Genomic DNA, 23270 nt, shown 5'->3' on the forward strand with positions numbered 1-23270 from the left:
TTCAATCATTTGCAGCAGTAGAATAGACCAAGATATTTTGAAAAATAACGAGCTATACACCGATCGAGGATTTTATCCTGTTCACAGAACGATATACATCTACAAATGATGATCCTGGTTTGTACCCTGCTATCCCTCAATAGTAACACATTCTTTGGAAAATACAGAAAACAACACATATTTCATTTAAAAAACGTGATAGAATGTAAAAATACTATACAAATTGGGTACCAACAAGTACATGCTTTCGGTGCTAGTCATAACCTCACCGTCCACCAAAAATTGCCCCTCGTCCCTAGAATATTTTTAAAATCACATCCCACCTTTAGAAATTTCTAAATTTCAATTTCTTTTCACATTCTATCTCCAGTTGGTTTTGTTTCCTCCTATCTATGTACTGTACAAGTTAGGTTTACTTTTTAAGTATTTCCTACTAACAGCGTTGCCTAGTTCTTACACCACCTTTTCTGCCATTCCTATTTATCCTGTTCACTCCATTAGTCCAATTTTCATCCTCGTAGTCATCATCATCATCTTCGGCATCTGCCATTCGGCTGGCCTTCCCACCTCTTCTTGGAGGGGGCCGTTTCCTTTTGATGTTGGCAGTGTAGGTTGAGTAATCAACAGTATCTTCTTTCAATGCATTCTTGAAATCCTGCGAAGCGCAGAATTATATACAAAGGGAACAAATCATCTAGTAAACAAGGTCTAAAATGCAAGGGAAAAAATACAATCAGGGCAATGGTTTAAAATTACCTGATACCTCCTCAAAAAATCTTCATTGGTGTTAGGTGGGTCTATGTTTACGTCGCTAATATTAAATGAAACGTTCTGCCGCAACAAACTCTCCCCGGGTTTAGGGGGTTCATTTGGTGAGTATGCCTAACCAATGAAAAAAAGACCAGAGTTGGATCGGATATATTTGAAATCAAATGACCATATTTGTGATTGTATTATAGCAGGAGCAGGTCATGTTAAGAGCCATTACCTGGCAGCGGGCATCATCAAGGCCGAAAACAATCTTAAGATGCCGTTTCAGCTTCAAAAGAAGTTGGATTGCACCACTTGCCAGACAATCGGCCTGCGACAGATCCAAAAATGGAGAAGCCTGAGCTATTTGAAAATGTAAAGTCAAAGGAATTGCAGCACAATCAATTCACAGAAAACTAGAATATCATGAATCGAATTTTACAAGTGGAAACAGAAAAAGACAACTCCTGTTGAACAAAACGTGCATCAACTTCCGCTGTTTCAAAAATAAATCCAATACCACTAGGCACACTAAGCAATGCATTTTTCAAGTCATGTATAGAAGTGTATTTATTCTTGACAAATACATAGGCTTCGTGGCTTCAAAGATGTGTGTAAAGGAGCACTATCATGGTCGAGAAGGTTAAAGTCTGAACCATGGGTAGTCAAGGTGGTATTATTGTGTATTCTTCCCAACAATTATTCATGTACCTGAATTTTCTGTAAATCAATTTTTGGCATGCTATAGAATCTTCCATAGTATCTGAATTCTTGGACTGAGGATCTCCAGATAAATGACGACCCGGAATCTCTTCAGATATTTTGTGATTCCCATCAATGTACATGGATCTTTCGCTGACATATTGAATAGTTTGATCAGACTGAACTATCCCATTTCCATTACCTTTTGGATAAATTCCTTCTAAGGAATGCAAGAAATCCTTCATGTTTGATTCTAATATCCCAGCTCGAACTTGTACCAATCGGTTTATAGTGTATATCAGATAAAGAGGCTCATCAGGGGCGGTAAAAGGTAACAAAGCAAGAATTTCTGTACAGTACCTGTGGAAACAAAAATAATCTGACTGGCACTTCCAAGCATGAGCAAGTATAAAAACGACAATGAATACAAGGGACATAACTCACATGAGGAAAGGTGTAACGTAATTATTCCACCTAGGCATTTCAAACTTGCGAACAACTGAAGACATAAACCTATTTCTCGAAACTCGATTTGTGCGAATTAGCTTGTAAATCCGAGAAACCCCTAGTCGGGCATAAGCTGAAGTGCCAGCATCAGGCCTTCCCTTCACACTGTGATGAACTTTATGGTTTGAAATTTCTGCCATAGCATCATTCATGCTATGTATGAACATAAACGACAACTGAAGTCCATCTCCCAGACGGCTTTCGAAAAAAGCTGGATACCTGAAGAAAGCAATCAATAAGTTCCAACAACAGTTCAAGATGCAGAGAGTAATGAATGAATATTACATAAACTGAACATACTTTTCATTCATATTCATCAGCAGGTGATGAGCCAGCTTTGAGTTAACCTCCTGAGGATCTGTTTCAAGAGCAATAAGATATGGAACACAAGTAATTGGATGTACAAGACCTTGACGCAACACAACTTCCACAATCTGTGCACAGGTGAGAAACAAACAAAATAAATCAATAAACGATTATTATTGTAAATTCTGATAGAGTATTAGGCGTTAAAATAGGATTGGTCTACCCAAATATGTTGGAACTTAGGTTGCATTTGGGGAGATGGAATTGAAATCTATGTATTTAGATTATTTAATTATTGTTAATAATAAAACAATAGATGAAATTTTAAATTTATACCTTAATTATTTACATATTAGTTACACAAAGTAAGATAGATTTAAATGCCTTTTTTTTTTTGATAAGAAACTAGATATATTAAGATAATTTAGGTTACATCCTTTGTGCGGATAAGAAATCCGCAACACAGTTATGTGTGCTAGCAAAGCCAGCCCCTACATCCCTTGCATGTTTATATAGTATTTTATTAACATAAAATACTATATAAACATGCAAGAGATGTAATTGAAGCTTATGATATTGTTTCTCTAAAACTAAAAAAAACATTTGAACAGATTTGAAATCCATCAATCTAAATGCAACTTTATTTTTGGCTCTTGAACTAGCAATACAATCACCATCGTGAAAACATACTTGAGGGAAAAAATATTGGGTTATTTATTTTATTCATTTTGGATTTGGTGTGAGTGTGTGCACGCTATGGGTGGGGTGTCAAGAGTATCTCATGACTAAAAGCTGGAACCGAAGAAAAATAAGAACCTTTAGAGCTGCTTGGCGCACTTGTTCATTCACATCCAAACATCTCCCCAGGATGTTATCCCAATACAGCTGAACTATGCCACCACATATGTTAGTATCACCAGCACCTGCAGCAACAGGCACACTTTGGACACCATCAATCGAATGGCCAACTTCATTTTTACTAGCTTTATCAGATTCCAGTTGACTTTCCGCATGCAGAAGGTATTCATACATGTTCTGTAATGATTGCATCTGCAAACCAAAAATAGCATTAACAAAATATAGAAAAAAAAGATGGTGCCATGGTGGGATCAACAAAAACAAGAATACCTTCAGACGATCATCAGTATCAGAGGAAAGTGTAGCCTCCAAAATTTTACCAACATCCTTTTGCAACATAAATTCAGGCCGAGCAATTAAAACATATCCTAAGGCCTGAAGAGAATACAAAATTACATAATGAATTTTATAATATTTAAATTATGTTCCAAAACTTTAGCAGTACAGCGGATACCTGTAACGAGCGGACCTTAATGATGAAATCTTCAGCCTGAAGATACTTTTTAAACAAGTTAACACTGCTTGTGACATCCACCATCCTTGTGTTGGAAGAAGATGCAGCCAACAGAGAACTACTATAGCGTATTAACAACCCCAGGCAAAAAAGAGACCGACCTACTTGCTGACAAGATAAAAATTAGTGACCATATGTTCACGAAACCTGAGATATTCAAGCAAGTGAAAAACTAAAAAGAGTAACAGCTGTGTGAGGGGATGAAGGAATAGGATAATTTAATATAATTGGCTGAGCACGAATAAACTAGCAGCAATTGCAGAGGGGTTGATGTATCTAGGTTAGCATAAATGCACAAGTAGCAACGTCTATCATTCCAAGACATGACTAAGCTTAATCTCCTACAATATGCGTTTCATATCTTTAACAAATTTAAAGTAGAAAACAATTGTGTCAACAAGAAACAATCTGTTTTGTCATAACATAATTGTCTATGTTACTTTGGAATATAACAAGATATGATAACATGTCATATTTGCTATCTTAAAAATCTCAGAAACCATAACATAATCAAGAAATTACAAATCCCAAACATCACTCTAAAGGAGAAGTTGGTGCATGCTCGTGCAATGGCCTTGCAAAAAAATTATGTAGGATATGGCAAAGGAACGAATAATAGATAAAGAAATAGAGCATGTAAAGAAGAATTAATGCAAACATTTTTTGTATGTTTTTTAAGCATTTGAAAGGAGTATAATTAGCTAAGATCGAACAAAAACCCTAAAATTTGTATGCCAAACAGGAACCTGCTTGTTATCAAATCCCAAGGCATCCAGGCGTTTATAGAACAACTGAATAAGATATTCAACCACACTTGCCCCTTTTCCTGCTATCTTTCCCACGGAGCACAAACACCTGATATTCGAAAGACACGATACCTCAGAAAACAGATGCAAAAAATGTAGCAATAACACGAAACTGAAATTGAAACTGATCCCAATCTTATGAAGCCTATTTAAGAAACTAGAGACAGTCAAATACTCAGCTACCATACAACTCACAAATTTAAGAACAAAGTATGAAATTGCAGAGCCGGAGAGAAAAATAATAGTGTCAGGAAACTCTTCCCACCAGGTCAATAAAACAAATTACCCAGGAAAAAATGTTGACAACATTCAGGCTAATAGTAAATTGTTGGAGATTATTGGAAATATATTCGATTGTATTTTCTTCTTAGATAAAATAGGAAAGTATACACAATAAAATCATAAAGATAGAATAGGATTTGAATAATCAATTAGGGATTTTCATTATTATCTTCCCTTATATTGTACGCAGACAAACATGTATATATTATGTATCAGAATTTATAAAGAGGAAAACAAGAAAGTTTGTCCAATTCTTGTTCCATGGTGCCAAAGAAGGCAATACTGCTGCCTTGTCTTTGATTCATTTGTGTCTATTTCATTGTTCGCAAAATGGCATCCGAAGTATCCTCCACCATGGAAACCGCGACAACCATATCCAAATCCTTTTATGTTCCTTCGTTTGAAGGCCAGTCTCTACAAATTACGCAACACAAACGTAATGGTGTGAATTTTCGAGAATGGTGTCCATCCGTCATACTTGTCATCAAGGGAAGAGGAAAATCAGCTACCTGGTTGGAGCAATTACTGCCCATGGAGAAACCACGGCTGGTTATAGCACTTGGGAGGCTGAAAACTCGATTGTCATGGCTTGGCTCATCAATTCTATGGAACCAAGCATAGGTCGAACATTCTTTTTTACCATATTGTTAAGGAGATCTAGGATGCAGACCAGGAAACTTATTCTGATCTCGAAAATACATCTCAATGTTCCGAGATTCGCTCAAAAATCCGCAACACCAAATAAGGTAGTCTCACTGTTACAGAATATCACAATTCCCTGGCAAGAAATTGGTCTCTTTTATGGAATTCGATGGGCGCTTTCTACCGATGTCGAGACGTACAAAAATATTCTGGAAAGATAGAGTACATTTGATTTATTTCATGGGCTAAATCCAGACTTTAGATGAAGTGCGGGGAGGTTGTTGGGTGTGAAGCCATTCCCCACTATGCGTGAATCTTTTGTGGAACTAAGTCGAGAAGAAAGCAGGAAACATGCGATGTTAACTTCTCACAACAAGACTCACAACCTTTGGAAACTCGAGGTTCTGCCCTTGTGACAGACAAACATCACAATTGTCGTAACAAACTATGCCACAAACGTGAGACTTGTTGGGATTTGCATGGCAAACATGCCGATTGGAAGACACGAAAACTACACAGGAACCCAAAACCTGCCCACTTGGCTAAATCAAAGTCCAACACCAATGCTGAACTTGAAGACATGTTATGGCAACTCCTCCACCAGACCAAACTTTCAACAAATGCTGATGGTCAAAACTCTATATCTCCTACTGCTGCTATGGCACAAACAGGTACAATCAGCCAAACCTTTTTGTCCAAGTCATAACAACCTAATTGTTGGATTGTAGATACTGGGGATTCTGATCATATGACAGGATGATTATACCAACTGTCAACAACAGAATAAATGTGGGGATGGCAGATGGAAAAACCTCACCAGCCGTGAGCCAGGTCCCGGTTTGCTTACCCAATATTATTGAAATTCGTTCTTTTTGTACCTAAGTTGACATACAATTTGTTGTTTGTTAGTAAGTTGACACATGTCATGTCATGGATTGCATTGTGACCTTTTTCTCCTCTCATTGTGAATTTCAGGACCATTCTTCGTGAAAGATAATTGACATTGCTAAGAAGAAAGATGGAATGCATTAACTTTCGAGAGTTGAGAATTCCAATAATAGTAAGTCAAAAAATACAAGGTCATTGCATGTTGTCTCTAATTCCAATATTTTGTTATGGCGTCAACGTTTGGGACATCAAATTCCTTTTATATGTAAATGTTGTATCCTCATCTTTTCATCAATAAAGAAAAAAAATTGTTTCACTGTGAATATTGTTTTTCTACAAAACAATCCAGAAGTTATTATATGTCCCATAGACCCATACATACAAACCCTTTTCACCTGATTCATAGTGATATCTGGAGCATAACTCGAACATCTAATTTTAATGGAACTTACTGGTTTATTAATTTTATTGATGACCATACTTTGGTTTGTTGGTGTATTTGATAAAAAGTAAATCAGAGGCCTTTAATTGGTTCAAACAATTTCACAAATTTGTTCTAAAATGTTTTCCAGTCCACCATCCAGGTTCTTTGAATAGATAATGGTCGGGAATAATTTTCTCGTGAATTTTGCCAATATTTGAAGGATAATGGGATACACCACCAAAGTTCTTGTGTTGACACTAAGCAAAATGGGGTTGTTGAACGCACGATCTCTTATTCAGTAGTTTTGTTCCTAATACCTATTGGGGTAGGCTAATCTCACGTCTGCTTGATTAATTAATCGTCTACCTTCAAAGACCCTTCAATTCAGAATTCCTTTGAATGTTCTTGTTGGCTAGTTCCCAACCGTGAATCTTTTCAATTCGTTGTCTCCAAAAGTGTTTGGTTGTGTTGCCTATGTCCATAATACACAACCCAATTGAAGTAAACTCGACCTGAAAGCATTTAAAGGTGTCTTCGTTGGGTATTCTCTGACCCAAAAAAAGATACAAATGTTATTCTCCCTTCTTCCTCAAGCATTCCAGTCTTCTGTGATGTAACTCTTTTTGAAAATAGGATGACCTATTCCAACGACCGTCTCCAGGGGAGAGAATTTGGATAGACACGCGAATTGGAATCCCACTTTATCATTTCCTATATCACAAGATGTCTCACCATTACCCATACATTCCGCACCTACTGAACTCGTGTTTGAATATGATTGTACACCACTTGTACACGTGAATTTAAGTTTCATTCTTATTCCTGATCCAAGTGTCAAGTCCAGTTTCACATCAAAATTGTGGAGGAAAACCTACTTCCATGAAACCTCATCTTCAAACCTATTCTCGCAGTCCTAAGGCTCCTCGGCAAGATCATTGAACCAAGAATCGATTTCTATTAAGAACAGTGACTTGGAGCCGCCTATTGCAGTGCGGAAAGCGGTAAGATCATGCACTAAACACCATATCCCAAATTTTCTAACCGGCACAAAATTATCTTTTTTTAAGGCTTTGACAGCGAACATTGATGGTGTAAAAGTTCCAAAAGATATGCACAAAGCTCTAAAAGACCCAAAGCAGAATTAGGCCATGCAGGAAGAACTGAGAGCATTGCATGAAAATGGAACTTAGGAGGTGGTTGACTTACCAAAGGACAAAAAGGTGGTTGGCAGTAGATGGGTCTTCGCTGTGAAATACAACGCAGATGGAGAAGTTGAAAGGTACAAGGCTTGGTTAGTGGCACGAGGTTTCACACAAACATATGAAATTGATTACGAAGAAACATTTGCTCTCCTAGCCAAACTCAATTCTATCTGATTCTCCTATCTCTAGTAGCAAACCTAGATTGAGAGTTGCATCAGCTTGATGTAAAGAATGTCTTTTTTAATGGAAGCCTTGACGAAGAAGAGTATATGAAGATTCCACCAGGGTTTGAGTTAGAACAAGAACCGAGTAAAGTCTGCAAGCTTAAAAAATCATTGTATAGTCTGAAACAGTCCCCATGCGCATGGTTTACTAGATTCAGTTCAACTTTTACTCGATTTGGATATATTCAAGGAAAGGTCGAGCACACTATGTCCATCAAAAAATGAGAAGCTAAAAAAATAGTCATTCTAATTGTGTATGTAGATGATATCATAATCACAGCCACGGGAGATGATATTACCGAGATTCATAAGCTCAAGAACCAGCTGAAGGAAGAATTCCAAGTGAAAAACTTGGGATCCTTGAAATATTTATTTTGGATGGAAGGGGCTAGAAGTAAAGAAGTTATTTTCATTTCTTAGAGAAAATACACCCTCGAACTACTGAAAGAAACCGGGAAGTTGGTTTGCAAACCGGTGAGAACTCAATTGGAAAGAAATTGGAGCAAGATTATAGACGATGAGCCATCCATGGACTTGGGGATATACCAACGCCTGGTTGGTAAATTGGTTTACCTCTCTCTTACACGACCATACATTGCAGACGATGTATCGTCAGTCAATACATGCATTCACCTGCCCGAAGACACCCTAAGACTGTAAACCATATTCTGAGATATCTTAAATAAACTCCTGGGAAAGGATTGAAGATTGCAAATCAACTTCATGATATTTCACCAAGCTGTGGGGAGACTTGGTCACTTCAAGAAGTAAGAAACAAACAATTGTGGCAAAGAGTAGAGCCGATGCAGAGTTTCGGGCTATCGATCAAGGAACGTGTGAAGTTAGATGAAAGGGTCACTAATAATCTATACAAGCAGGTGCTGGAAAGAATAAAATCGAGGCTTGAGGGATGTAAAACCAAGTACTTGAGTTTTGCTGGACGGAAGGTATTAGTGCAATTGGTGCTTAATGCTATCCCACTTTACACTATGCAAACAAACCTTTTACCCCTGGGAATCTCCTCTGATATTGAGAAAACAATTCGGAATTTCTTATGGGGGGAAAATATGAGGAACGGAAATGTCACTTTGTTAAATGGGAAGTTGTTACTAATTCAAAGCCTATGAAAGGCCTTGGAATTAGAAGGCTGTATCAAATCAATCTAGCCTTCATGACTAAATTGGGCTGGTGTTTATTGGAAGAGAAGGAGAGCCTCTGGGCACAAGTAGTGAAGGATAAATACGTACGCAATGCTTCTTCTAGTAGGAGCCTCCAAGCAAAACAGGGAGCATCTAATATTGATAAATGGTTGGGAAATGAACCACTAAATAATTATCTACTCAAGGACATTGATATAGGTGAGAGAACAAAACAGTCTATGAACATCGGATCAGAGGTGAGGGTTGGAATTGGGAAGCCTTAAATGGGATGTTACCTACCCTTGTGGAAAATAATTGGATACTTGTACGCTGAGTGAGGTAGAGGATATAGAAGACAATATCTGCTGGGGTACAACCAGCAACGGGAATTCCCAATCAGCTTGGCTTACAAGCTGCTAATGGACATGCATGAACAGAAAAGGAAAACTCTTGGGAACCATTTGGAAACTGGAAGTTCCTTATTGGATAAGAGCCTTTATTTGGATAGTAAGGCATGGCATGGCAAGACTGTGAGTAATGTGTGCTCTGTGTCACAACGATCTATCTGGAAGACGTGGATAATATTTTCTGAAAATGTGAGGAAGCAAGGGGAACCTGGAGAAGCTTAATGTCTATTAATGAGTTTCAAAAGATTCTGAATCTAAGCTTTGACAAGTGGCTTATGGCGAACCTGGATCATGGACATCATAACAATGAAGCTATGGAATGGAGTATTCTCTTTGCCATTGCACGATTTTGGATTTGGCATTGACGAAATAAATTTGTGTCCAACAACAACAAGAAAATGGATGCGGTCCTAGTGGAGTGGCTAAATAACCAATTCAGAGAAATTAAATAGCCTTTGTTTCTATAAAGGTTATGCAAGCCACGACCAGGTATAAGCCAACTGCATAGTTAGGTGGATACCTCCTCCCAAAGGGTGGTACTCTCTCGATGTAGATGGAATTTGCAAGAAGAGTACTCGAAAGGCAGGCGGGGGTGGGTTACCGCGAAATGAATTATGCGATCACATCACGGGCTTCATGTATAACATAGGATGGTGCTCGATTGAGGAGGTTTTGGGCTGTTTGCAAGGGGTTGGGACTAGCGTGGCGGCAGGACACAAGACGATTTTACTTGGGATTGAGTCAAAGGTAGTGGTCAAGTAGCTGAAAAAGAGGGGATGCCAGATTCATACTTACTCAATTTGATTTCTATCTGTACAAACCTGTTTGCAAGAAACTGGGAAGTTAGAATCAAGCATATCTACCGGTAACAAAATAGGGCTGCTGATTTTTTGGATGCAGAAGCTTTGAAATTTGAAAGAGGATACAAAACTATTTGACTCCTCCTGTAGGCCTACAAGATATCAGTAGGAAGACAAGACGGGAATTGGTTCATGTAGAAGAGTAGCAAATAGATAGTTGATTAATGTTGGGTGACCACCCTCTCTTGTAACCAAAAAAAAAAATTATCTTAAGCTCCGTGCGAACAAGATCTTCAGTCATTTTTTAAGGATGAGGACTTGGAGAGAAATAAAAGATTTTTCACTCGATGAAGCAACTGTTTACACCGCTTCACATGTCTATCCATTCCATGAAATCTTTGCCTTAATTGTCATACAAACCAGAACTTGAATAATTTAACCATAACAAATGCTACATGATGCTGAGAATCTATAAATAAGCATCAGAAAAAACAATGTGCTATGGACGATGGAATAAAAATCAACACTAACGCCTTCAACAAAATATATAAAACAATAATTACAAAAGATTTTGAGGAATTCAACAGAATGAACAGCCAAAGATCAAAGAATCATATTTTCACTTACTGAAATCTGACCTTCCAAAAAAACAAAAATAGTTAATTTTCTCTTAGTATACAGAGAATTCCCACGTTAGAAAGCCACCTTAAATGCCTTCTTTCACCAAAAAAGTTGGCCATAGATTGAACTTAAAGTCACCAAAAAATGTTATTGATATCAACTCAACAGCCTTCAATCATCAGAAAGGAACATACTGGATGTAGTGAAAGTTCCGATTATTGAAGAGGTAGTGGTACAAAATCCTTGAAGTAAATGCATTTTCAATTCAGAGAAAACAAAAGACAAATCACAGAGAGAAGTAGAATACTTGATGCAAGCATGGACAACTGTCAGGAAAGAATGTCGAACAATCATTTGCTTTAGATCTTGTTCAAGTTCTTCGCAAACAGTTTGAGGAAGCTTGCGCAACAAAGGCAAGACAGAATCGATTAAAAATATTATGCTCTCCAATAGCTGGGCAGTCACCCGATTGTCGGACTGCAAAAAGGGAAAAACTTGTTAACTCGTTCACAATTTAAATTTAAGACTTTCAAGAATATTTTGCTATTATGGTTTTCTGCAAGATCAAGAAATAAATACCTGTGTGACCTCACACAAATACTTGGATCTCCCATTCAAGAGTCTGTGCTAATGACCATTTTCATATAATTATAAACATACTCTCTTAAGACACCAGATTTCTGATTCCACCTCAACCTTAGGAACGCAAATCAAGTTTCAATTTAAATAAAATGTATACTCAGTCCTTTGTGCCTATTAAAATGAGAATTCAAAAGTCCTAAGTATCTTAACCCTCTTAACTAGTAGTCAACTAACAGAGAAAGTAAAAATCACTCAGCAGCATGCTATTCATAAGAAAAAAGAACCTAGAAATACGATATACATGATCATAACATACACAACTGAATATCATCTAGACAAGGCACTCTATTAAACCCACTAAACTTTACACCGAATAAATACTGTCGTTTGCTTGGGGTTTGATCTCATTGAAAGTACAAAGTTGAAAGAGAAAGGGAAAAAAAACACCAGACACGCTACAAAAGTTATTCAGTCCGGAAATATTTCAAAATCACTAACAGCTGAAAACATCAATGACGCCATGTTTAAAATAAATTCAATTACTCTTGTAATGTATTGTAGAGTAGATAAAGAAATCATTATCTCCAACTGGTAGCTGCAAGACATTTCTCACAACATAGGTTGATCCCTATTAACTAGTTGATTACATTACAGCCACCCAACTTTAAAAAGTGGTAAGAAACATCCAAGAAACAAAATGTGATATTCCAACAATAAATGTGGAATGCTGAGCACACAGTCAACAAGAATCTCAATACTGAGAGGTTAAAACCATCATATTTATTCATGAGAGACTTTTATTACGCATTCGTTGCCTGAATCCATGCCACAACATAAAGGTGTTATAGAGTATCTTCATTTGTATGGGTTGTGTTACTGGGAAAGAAATTTGATTGACCTGACTTTTCAGATATGGCTGTAGGGTGACCACAAACTGAGAAGGATCAGAAGATGGCACGCATAGAGTAGGATCCGCCAAACAAAAGGCATGCAATAGTAAAGCATATGGTAGCATGAGCTCTTCTCCTTCCTCACTACTTACTTCAGTAACCTGGAGGAACATGGCAAATTCGACAATTAGCATTGCCGGATAAAGGTTGCTTTTAGAGGGAAAAAAAAGAGTGAAAATGCCACAATATTACAAGGATATTATAGTCCTTGATAATTTTTTGTTGCCTTGTTTCATCAAAGAAGCAAGGGACATATTAATTTCCAAAATGAAACTTGGTAATTCCTGGGTAGAGAAGATATTCTAGTGAATTTACAGAAAATTGGAACAAAACAATCTAAATACACACAAGGAATGGCATACAAATATGAATCCACTTTATCCAAAAGCATTACCTGCAATACTTTTTCCAACAAACACTTGCACATCAACTCACAGCGTCTACGTACTGAAGCAAGTAATACGGGATTTATTCCAGCAGCTTTGGCTGATTGTGGAAAGAAATCAAGGGATAAGTTTCTTTTAATAACAGTAACAAGTGGTTTATGACTAGACATCCTTCTCAGCATCTCTACAATTTGTTCCGTCTTCTTAGCCACCTCCAATGGGACACAACTTCCATCTTTAAATGAATGGGCCTGCATGCCTGAATGCTCCTCAAACCAAAATTCAAAAAAAGTCTTGCAGACAAGGTCCTGAAAATGAGAATGACATCAAGAAGACACGAATGAAACAACGGAGGATCTAAAAACAGCTTAAAGATCAATAAACAAAGTAATATTCAAGCTATCAGAAAATAAGAAATAATTACAACAAAGATGCAATCAGGAAAATATTCAAAAAAATAATCAGAAGCAGAGGATTCCATTGCATTGCCAGATTCACAAAAGCAACGGCACCCATGCCCCAGCAGAGGCTATGAGTTTGGGAACATGATTTAACAAACCAACATACATACAAGAGTTCAACTCCTAAGAAAAAGTAGTTTGAGAGCAGCTAATAAAATAGAATCAAACACCTGTACGCTGGATTCATCATCATTGATGCGAGATATTATTTCAAAGCAAGCAGCGGAAAATAGTGAAAATCCAGTGTCAGAGGTACACATATCCTTGATGATTTTGATAGCACGTTTTCGCACACTAATCCCTGTATCCTTGATTCTCTCCGCTACCTTCTCAAAATACTGGAAAAGTAACCGAATGTTAGAAATCAAATCAACCCCATAAGTATCAAATCAAGTATCTGCAACTGAAATACCTTTAGACCAACATCAGGATGTGATGCAATATGGCGACCAACAAGCTCAAGAGCAGATTCTCTGACAGATATGGCAGAGTCACAAAACCTTCCTTCAACAGCCAAGTGGACAAACTTATCACCCAAAACCTCTGGATCAGCTTCTACAATGATACTAACCTGTTGTCCCAAAGAGTATACAACGGAAGAGGTCAAGGCTCCTCGCCTTTCAATGTCAGATGGTGCTGAAAAGAAAAAACCTAGAAGAAAAGGAAGCCAGGAGGCATGGTATCTAAAAAAAGACTTATAAACAAACCGCTCGCATTGCTTTAGAACGAATCGTGGGTGAGTTGTCCCTTAGACTTGCCTGATAATAGTAAAATCGTAAGAATAAATATCCAAATGCTAGCTTATTAAAGAATCAATGTTCACCTACCAGGAGCACTTGAAGAATCTTGTCAAACCCTCTAGCGAAAGAACTATTTTGTCCTAATGCCAAAGCCAACTTTTTAACTGAATCCCGTGTCAGGGAGGATGAAAATGAAGAAGACTCGCGCACAATTGCTCTTGATTTTAGCCTAGTGAGGTAGTAGTAGATTTTTTGTTCGGAAGCAGGGTGGTCATCTTTATACCATAGGCAAAGATAAAACCTGCATGTCAATATGTTTTCTTAGGTTTATGAAATTTAATGTATAAATAACCAATATTTTTTCTTTAGTTGCTTACCATCGTGCAAAGAGGTGTGTGTCATCTTCGGACCGCACATCCTGCAGATAATTGAGAAGCATTTGTTGAACAATATCCTGTATTGTCACAGTGTCATGTCTAGAAGACTTTTTCGACTGATTTCGATTCTTTTTTTGGTCGTCCTTGTCCTGGGACACACAGTATGTTTTCAAGATAAGAAGTTGTCTCTCGCACAGACAGATCTGGCAATCTGAGTTTCGATTATGAACTTCATTCTCCATTCCTTCCATACAATCAACATGAAATCTTCTCTGACAACCTTGACACACAAATAAAGACCTTTCACTTATTGCACCCTTACAAACAGAGCATGCATCCTCTTCATAACTTGGATCAACAATTTCACTATTAATGAACTCCTGCAAGATCCAAAATTTGTCATTCCTACACAGGACAGCATCGTGCTTTAACCTTGCAGCAATTGTACCCAGTAGGTCAATGGCCATTATCCGAGCTGTAATATCTTTAGATTTCAGCCCAGCATTTTGAAGTAGTAACACGCAAAGAACCTGCAAAAAACATTACATAAATATCAAGCAGCTAAATATGTCCATCCAAAGAATAACTGTAAAAAGGGTACCTCTAGAATAGCAGCCGAGGCAGGATACTCTGGTAAGTTCAGAGTAGTGAGTAAATCCATGACAAGATTTTCCATTATCATCTTCAGCTCAGATGCATCCTGACTTTTTGTGCTGGCAAGTCTCTGAAGAATTCGAGTCCAAAAGAGGCAGCAAGATTCCGTAATTGCCTCGTAGCATTTGGCAGGGTATCCAGGGTCAACTGAAACCTCCACTAATGGATTTTCGGACCTAACAACTTCAGGAAGATTGGCACTATACTGAACCATTTGAATGAACAGAGCTGTGACTAATTGAATTTGTCTCTGCTCTTCATCGGGAAGATGATAGGCTCTTGGTACTCGCTTAGAGAGTGGTGACTTTAGAATGATTTGAACAGTTTCATCCATCACATAAGATCTATGCTGAGTATACATGTAATATATCTGTTTGCCAATTTGACAAAAATGTGACTCAGCACAAGCAGAAAATGTAGAAAATTAGAGATTGACCAGAACAGGTACTAGGTAAGCTGATTCCATTACCCCACCAATTAAACTGATTGCTTTCAGCTGCAAAAGTGGGATGTTATCAACCAAAAGTGTCTGCAAACTAGTTCTCACGAGCTGGAGAATGCAACTATCAGAAAAGCGCTCTATTGACAGAAACTGTTTTAGAAAACTAAGAATAGTGCACAACTTCTGAGTTACAGTATTCACTACAGAAAGCCCCCTGTAAAAAAAATTATAATTATTCTGGGAAGAAAAACCTTAGACAACTAAAACATCATCAGAAAAAAATATAAAGTCATCATTGTACTTGTTTGTTGTGGATTTCTTTTCTTTTACACTCTTCGAGGTTCGTCTTTTTTTACTAGAAGAACCAAAATCAGCTGCTTCTTCATCTTCTTCATCTAATATTCAAAAGGAAAATTAACAAACAGCAGGAAAAAAATAAACAAGGACGTTTGATCATCAGGATACGAGTATAAAATGTAAGACATATTATACAAAGGGGAAGCTAAGATCCAAAAGCAAGAAACATGAGACCTTGCTCAACTTGCACCCACTCCATAACCTTAAAGGAAGAACAATGATCAAGCTGAATGGACACCACATCCACATAGTAGGAAAGAAATTCATTATTGCCACAGGAGAACAAAATGACAATCTATGCATTATGGAAAAATAGAAAATTTTACACAGTTTTCAACAAACAAAGAGGTAAATTGAGGTCTTGCTGTACATCCAAGAGAGTTAAGAAGCAACTTTGGAGGAGATAAAACACTAACTGAAGAAGTCATTCTACGTGATTGTCAGTGTAAAAAGGTAAATATCTCAAGTAACAGAAAGGGCAGACTGGCTAGCAGCATAGCATACCATCAATGGCTCCGATATCAGTTGGCTTATGCATAGCACGGTATGCTGGATCACAAGCAAACATAACATCCAAAATTTGATGCCTTGAGAAATCCAGGATTCTTTCAATATTCTGATATGAAGAGGCAAAATTATTGAAAATATCAATAATCTGGTAACTTTATACAGAATTTTGAGCAGCAAGGAACTAAAAGCAAGATTACATCCCCAGATATTTTCACACACCAAATGAACTTAAATGCTTACCTCTTCTTTGTAAAGCAGTTTAGGCATATCGTCATGAGTCATAATAGCTAAAGCTCCATGGATTGACTCGAGAGAGCAGTAAATGGATGATACAACGTCAGCATCCAGCTGGAACATAAGGAAAATAATGAATGAACATTAAGCATGAGCAGCAAAGATAAATGAATGCTAACCACGTAAACTTGACAACTGGAGAAGGGAAGCATTAAACGAGTCAAAGGTAGGGAAAAAGGAAACACCCGGAAATCGTCTGTAGGGAGTGTGAACCTCCACCCCACTATAAGTTCTTAGAAAGGGTTACTAAAACTTGATAACAAATTCCTAGCAAACAAGACCTAGAACCGTAAAAAATCCAGTAAAGGTACATATGAATAAGAAACGATCTGATTTTGTGAAACATGCAAAACATTCTATTGTAGATTCAGTAAAACTCAATTAGAATATGCACAAGTGCTATATGAAAAGATCTCCATCATGTGAGTCCAAAATAAAAAAAGGTAGAAAAATGCACACAGAAAAGATCTGGCCCTCCAGAGAATACTTGACATTAACCTTCATCCACGACAGATTTTCACAAGTAACAGCTGATGGGTTGTTGAGCAAACAGTCATTGGTGGATGACCTAGTTGCTTCGAATAAAATTGGGCATCAGTTCTGACATGCTTAGATTTGGGCGTGCAGCCAAGAATCCACTTATGTTGGATAGTTATATCAATGCATGGCAGGTTTAGTTTCCTCAAATGGAAACCAGGATGGTTGAGATATTTAAAAAAGAGTAAACATCCGTGCAATCTAGCTATATTTGTATACACAAGATAGGGCTTACTGGAGTTGGTTACTATGACAGGAGTCATTATTATTAAAGGATTTCAGTTGTGAAAAAAAAAATCTGCAATTATAAACAGCGGACAGCCATTAATGAAACGATTGCCAAGGTCAACATCTATTAAGAATTTTTCTCATACTTTTTATAAGTTAATAAACTACAAACGGAGTAGTACGGAATAGACCGGACAGGCACGTTATATGGAACAATCAAATTCAAATGCATGAAATGCAAAATTGACTGTCATAGATTGAATATCATTCTTTTGAAAATTTAAATTACTTAATCTAAGAATATAAATACTTAGCACACCATTAAATAATGTCCAATGAAGAAACTCAAGTAAACAAATTCTTCATACTATCATGATTGGTGATTAAAATTAGCCAATATTTTCATAATTGGACCGAAGATTGAACCAGTCTACCCTAAAATAGCAGTTCAACAATTCAACCGGATGGTTGATTGGACAGAAACACTGTAATATTATATAAAATAATAATATAATATAGTAAATAATATATTTATTTAGATATTAAAGATAGTAAATGTGTATACATAATAAAAATATATATTTATCAAGGTTTAAAAAAATTAAGCTCTAATACTACTAAAATAATATTTTTAACAAAGTTCAAAATACAAATAATATTATATATAACCAAAAATAAAATTAAAAAATGCGAATAGGTCCAACTACTTTTTGACTGATTCATCGATTCAATACTTGTCCGACCAGTTCTTGACCAGTTTAACCAATAAAACGGTTTTTGGGAGTTGTCCAGACCGGACCCGGTTCCGGTTCTTGGTCGAACACTCGAACCGGCCGGTCCAGTTCGGTTCTGAAAGCACTACTCTTAGCATGAATATTACGAAACTGGTGTAATGCTTTGAGTTTCCCAATCTGTAACCATCAACAAACTGATACACAGAAAGTGATGTCATCACTTTATTATTATTATTATTATTATTTTATTTTTTGGAAATAGCACAAATAAGGGAATTCATACCGAAAACAAGACCAAAGGAAAGTGAATAAAGAACAAAAAAACAAGGAGACATGTTAACTGCATCTAGCAAGTAAAGAAGGAATAGTTTTAATGCATTTAGACATCATTCTACTACAAGAATCCTTTTTTGGGTGGTGCAGAAAAACAAAAAAATTACCAATAGCCATTCAATCAAGGTTGTGGGGGCTCCAGGCAATAACTATGGAGTATATGTTGGAGCTAAATCAATTTGTCCACTAAACAAACAAAAAAATTATGTTTTTACACTTATTTAAATTACTTCTTAATTAGTCGAACATAACCGTGCAACATAAATTTTGGTTTAGATATCTTCTCTAAGTTCCAGGAGGTCATTTGGTTAACACAGCCATAACTGCCAGCAGTTCCTGAGGGCCTAACATAATTCACCAGCACAACGTAATGCATCAATTGATAAATACTCATGTCATTCTAACTCTGACAAAAGGCTGGCGAGAGTTTATAACAAGAAATTATTTCTCCTACGGACATCTCATTATGTGTGCGCATATTTTAAATTATGAGTATGTCAAACACTTATGCAAGCATGACAAGAGTTTTTGCGTATTATGTCGCATATAGGTCCAAACATCAAACGCAAACAAAAATATCAGGTCAGTGGTACATTCATTGAGTACCGTAAAAATACGTCAGTCAACCAGGAAAACTGTTGAACAGAAGCAAGTCCAGAACACTTCTTGTCATAGTTATTGAAACCGCACAAGACATGCCAAGGCTCAAGACTCAAGGCTCTGCCATTGCGCCTCAACCCAAGCTAAGGGCTTAGTCCATTAATAAAGCCCAAGTCCATGGTGCGGCTAGAGGCTCAAGATCACTTTTAAGCGCACCTTCAATGTATAGATAGTAATCAAAGACGAAAGGAAAGATAATAACATCTTTTTTTACTTAAATACTAACAAATTTTTTTATAATTCTTCAATGATTTGTACAGCACACGATGTTTGATATGTACTGAGATTTTCTCCAAATGTACGTGTTCTAGCATATCATTATTTAGGGAGCTTCACTTCAGTAAAGAGCATGCTCTCTTCGTGCCTTGCACTTGACTTTACAATACTTGTTAGCCTTAGTGTGCCTTTTGCTTCCAATAAATATATTTCTTGCCCCGTTTGGCTCGTCATGAAACCAGTAACAAAAATTTGACCACATGCATTAGTAACCCTACCTAGAAATTTCATTATCAATGTTGATGCAACAGAGATATTGATAATTAAAATTTCGGACATAAATGGCAGCTCAAAAGCGTAAGCGTCAAAGAGGTAAAATTAAATAATTCTAAAGAAAATCTGCATGAGAGCCATTGAGAATCTACAGAAAACTGAACTTTTAGAAAGACCAAATCAAAATGATAATAGGAACTCAACAATAAAATTTCACAAAATAACTGAAATTACTGGGCCAGCAACTAAGGGATTCCAAGTCCACAACAGCGCCTAGGAAATAGGTAACTACTAGAATTTATAATGAGGACTTGGGCCAGAAAAATGACTCCCAGTTCACACCATTGTACATTGGTATGGGTCTAAAAGTGAAAAGAATTACATTTCAGCTAGACAGCTGTACATCAGACCAACAAGAAACCCATCCCACTATACACCAGAATGATCACCCTTGGCAACTTCTTCGAAAAAACAAGAAACTCAGCATGGATATAAGTGTATATAGTTATCAAAATTGCAAGCTTACATGATAATTATAATTTATTGATAGTCCTTCTGCTCGGTGAATCTGGTGATCTAAGACCTTCAATATCCTTGAAAGAAGATCTACATGCACCATATGGAGAATTTTTTTGGCTCGCATGGACAGAATTTGATTCGTAAGTGCCTTTAGATCAGCAAAGGGCAATGGTATCAATTCAACTTCATCTCGATCCTCGCCAAAAACTTCTGCTCTGCCACATAATTCCTCCAACATTTCACAAAAGTCTGCAATAGCTGTGTCTGGAAAGAGACCATGCTCTGCTCATTAAAACATATACACGAAGACATAATTAACACGATGATGTAGAAACCAAAAGTTAATACCTTGATAGTCACGGGAATCAGGACAAGTCCCAGGTAAAAAACCATCTTTTCCTTTCTGTTTCACTTTTGGCTTTCTAGAAGAATTTAAAACTTTCTGTATATAACCAAAAAAACATTTAGCTAACAAAAAGACCTTAAATCACAGTAGAAGTCGGTAGCATAACTTACTTTGTCAACATAATGGTCTTGCTGGTGTTTGCTAGTTCCAACAGAGTCTGCCTGAACTTGGTCGGCATCTCTCCTCATTTCACCAGTCTCTCTCAGCAACTGACTGTGCACGGGCATGTTCCGCTCAAAGGGAGTTGATTCAGTTAAACCACTTCTATACATTGGCTCCTCGATAGAACCTGAGAAACTTGAAGAGTAAAATAAGTATGAGCCAGGCAACCATTGCTGATATTAGCACACAGATGATACCATTCAGAGCAGTGAACATTTGATGCAAATCATATAATATTCCGGGAATGCTATAATATGAGATGAAGTAGAGAACCCAGGAAAAGCTGTAATTACGGTTCTCTCGATTAAGGCCAAGTTTGTAGCAGCAGAATTTCCTTTAAATAATCTATAACAAACTGGATGAAGAAAATTAAATGATAAATAAGCAACTAAAAGGGTAAAAGTAGGGTAAGCTGTCCAATGTCAACATGTACTAGAGCAATAATCACGAAGCGCGATTTTCAACAATTACCCGATACAACTTGAAATTGCTAAACAGGGTTAAATGAGAGCAAAGTTTAGGAGTAAACATGTCATGGCAGTGGTGAGATTGGTAGAAAGTCTTTAAACTCCTTTCAACCTATATGCTTAAACTTAAACTATCTCTAATCATCAGCGGCCATTGAATGACTTCAAAGTTGGTTTCTTCCATTAAGAAACACATAAATTTTAACGATAAGAGGGCTATCGCACAGTTTATAAGCTGGATTCAAGAAACAACGCACAGAAAACAGCATGCTGCGATGAAACAGCGATGTTCACTAATTATATCCTATCCACAGTGACAGGGTTATGAAACTAAAGAAAAATATTCTAAAAGGTAAGATGTCCTACAAGAAAGTTGTTGTTTGATACAAAATAAACAAATATTTAAAACCCATTCATGAACCATTTTACCTGGAGCAACACACCCAAATGCATCAGGATCATGCCTCAAAACTTCATTGAAAAGGTTAGAGTTCCCAATAGAGGCACCTGGTTGAATGCTTGATTGGTCTTTGAGATTCCTACAAACGAATTTTCCAAAGATGCAGCTCAAGTGAAATCTACCAGAATAAATCTAAGATAATTCCTAAAAATTTTGTAGCAAAAAACTTTCCTGCTTTGGAATAGAAAACATCAAAACGCAGGTCCTCATAGAGAAAATTCAATTTTAGAACGTTGAGTGAATGTCTCACAATCCACGAAGTATTTTTTCATTTACAATAACCACATCAAATAAATATAGGCAATTTAAACAAAACTCATTCTCACCAACAGATTCATGTTTGTCCATTTTCCTAACAGGTCAAATACGAAAAGCCACGGACATGGGTCAAAGTAACATATATGCAAATAAATTCCTTTCCAAAGTTTCCACACAAATAGTTATGTAAAGAGCAAGGGTTTACAAGGACCAATGTCGAATTTTAACTGACCAAACATACTAATTGTGTTGAGGAAAAGAAAGGCATCAGATTGATCATATAAAAACATGATTTCAAATGATTTACTAAAGGCAAAAGGATAAATTCTCAGCATACTGTTGAAAACAGTTGGCATTTTATATTTGATGAAAATTTACAAATGGAATTGATTTTCTTTTTTAAAAAAAGATTAAATTCCATCAGCTTGTCAGAACCCTCACTCAGACGTACATGCCATCAGCTTTTCTGATTCCTAAAGTATATTTACATGCTCAACCGTACTTCACATGTGTCAGTTTAAAACGGTAAAAAATTTCTGACAATCAAATCATTACTCCCAGGAGTAGATAGGCAGTCCCCCTAATCCAGTACCTGCAGATATCAATCCAAACTACTGTAGCCCCAAATCCAATCCCGTACAACATAACAATTATCATACACTAACTAAGCTTAAATCCATCAAATCAAACACCTAAAATTCCAAAATAAAAGATGAGAAAGAAACATCAAAGCAAACTTACAGGTAACTAACATCAGTGTTCCGGAGGAGATCAACAATCTTTCCAGCAACATCACCTTGGTTAGACGACCACCTGGACTTCCCGTCATCAAACAGTCGGAGTTCCTGATCCAGTGCGCCGCAGAACACAGGAAGCGACGGCAACGGCAAGCACGGCGCCACCTCGGAGTGGACTGTATTGGAGAGGCTTATTCCACAGGGGAGATCACCACTTCCGGTTCCGGAATTCCACATCTCGGAAGTTAATTGGGAGTGGAAATTCGTCGATTTGAGGAGCGAAAGGAGGATTGATGGGGTTTCGATTTAGGGGAGAAATGTTGTAGCCCTAGAGAGAGTTGGAGGAGAGAGAATGATAAATGGCGGGGAAAAAAGTACTATAAAATTTTGCGAATTTTTTAGATGCTAAAAGCACAAGAGCGCGATCGCAGTCTCTGTGTCATATGCCCTCCTGG

General features: G+C 37.1%; 1 protein-coding gene across 1 annotated transcript; it reads right to left on the reverse strand.

Moving 5' to 3' along the window:
* Window positions 1–162: 162 nt before the first annotated feature.
* Window positions 163–23239, reverse strand: LOC140826492 (sister chromatid cohesion protein SCC2-like). The gene is given in 29 exon segments (XM_073188822.1): window positions 163–655; window positions 757–882; window positions 989–1081; window positions 1462–1499; window positions 1502–1812; window positions 1897–2178; window positions 2260–2393; window positions 3082–3315; window positions 3394–3498; window positions 3578–3745; window positions 4384–4492; window positions 11380–11549; window positions 12553–12705; window positions 12999–13298; window positions 13622–13789; window positions 13864–14022; window positions 14159–14209; window positions 14279–14492; window positions 14569–15098; window positions 15170–15592; window positions 15692–15878; window positions 15966–16059; window positions 16526–16637; window positions 16772–16879; window positions 20333–20589; window positions 20674–20767; window positions 20842–21020; window positions 21790–21899; window positions 22820–23239. Coding segments are annotated over 29 exon segments (5364 nt in total). The 5' UTR covers window positions 23053–23239; the 3' UTR covers window positions 163–433.
* Between the last annotated feature and the right edge of the window lie 31 nt (window positions 23240–23270).

The sequence above is a fragment of the Primulina eburnea genome, chromosome 3, assembly GCF_022965805.1.
Source record: "Primulina eburnea isolate SZY01 chromosome 3, ASM2296580v1, whole genome shotgun sequence".
Classification (NCBI taxonomy): domain Eukaryota; kingdom Viridiplantae; phylum Streptophyta; class Magnoliopsida; order Lamiales; family Gesneriaceae; genus Primulina; species Primulina eburnea.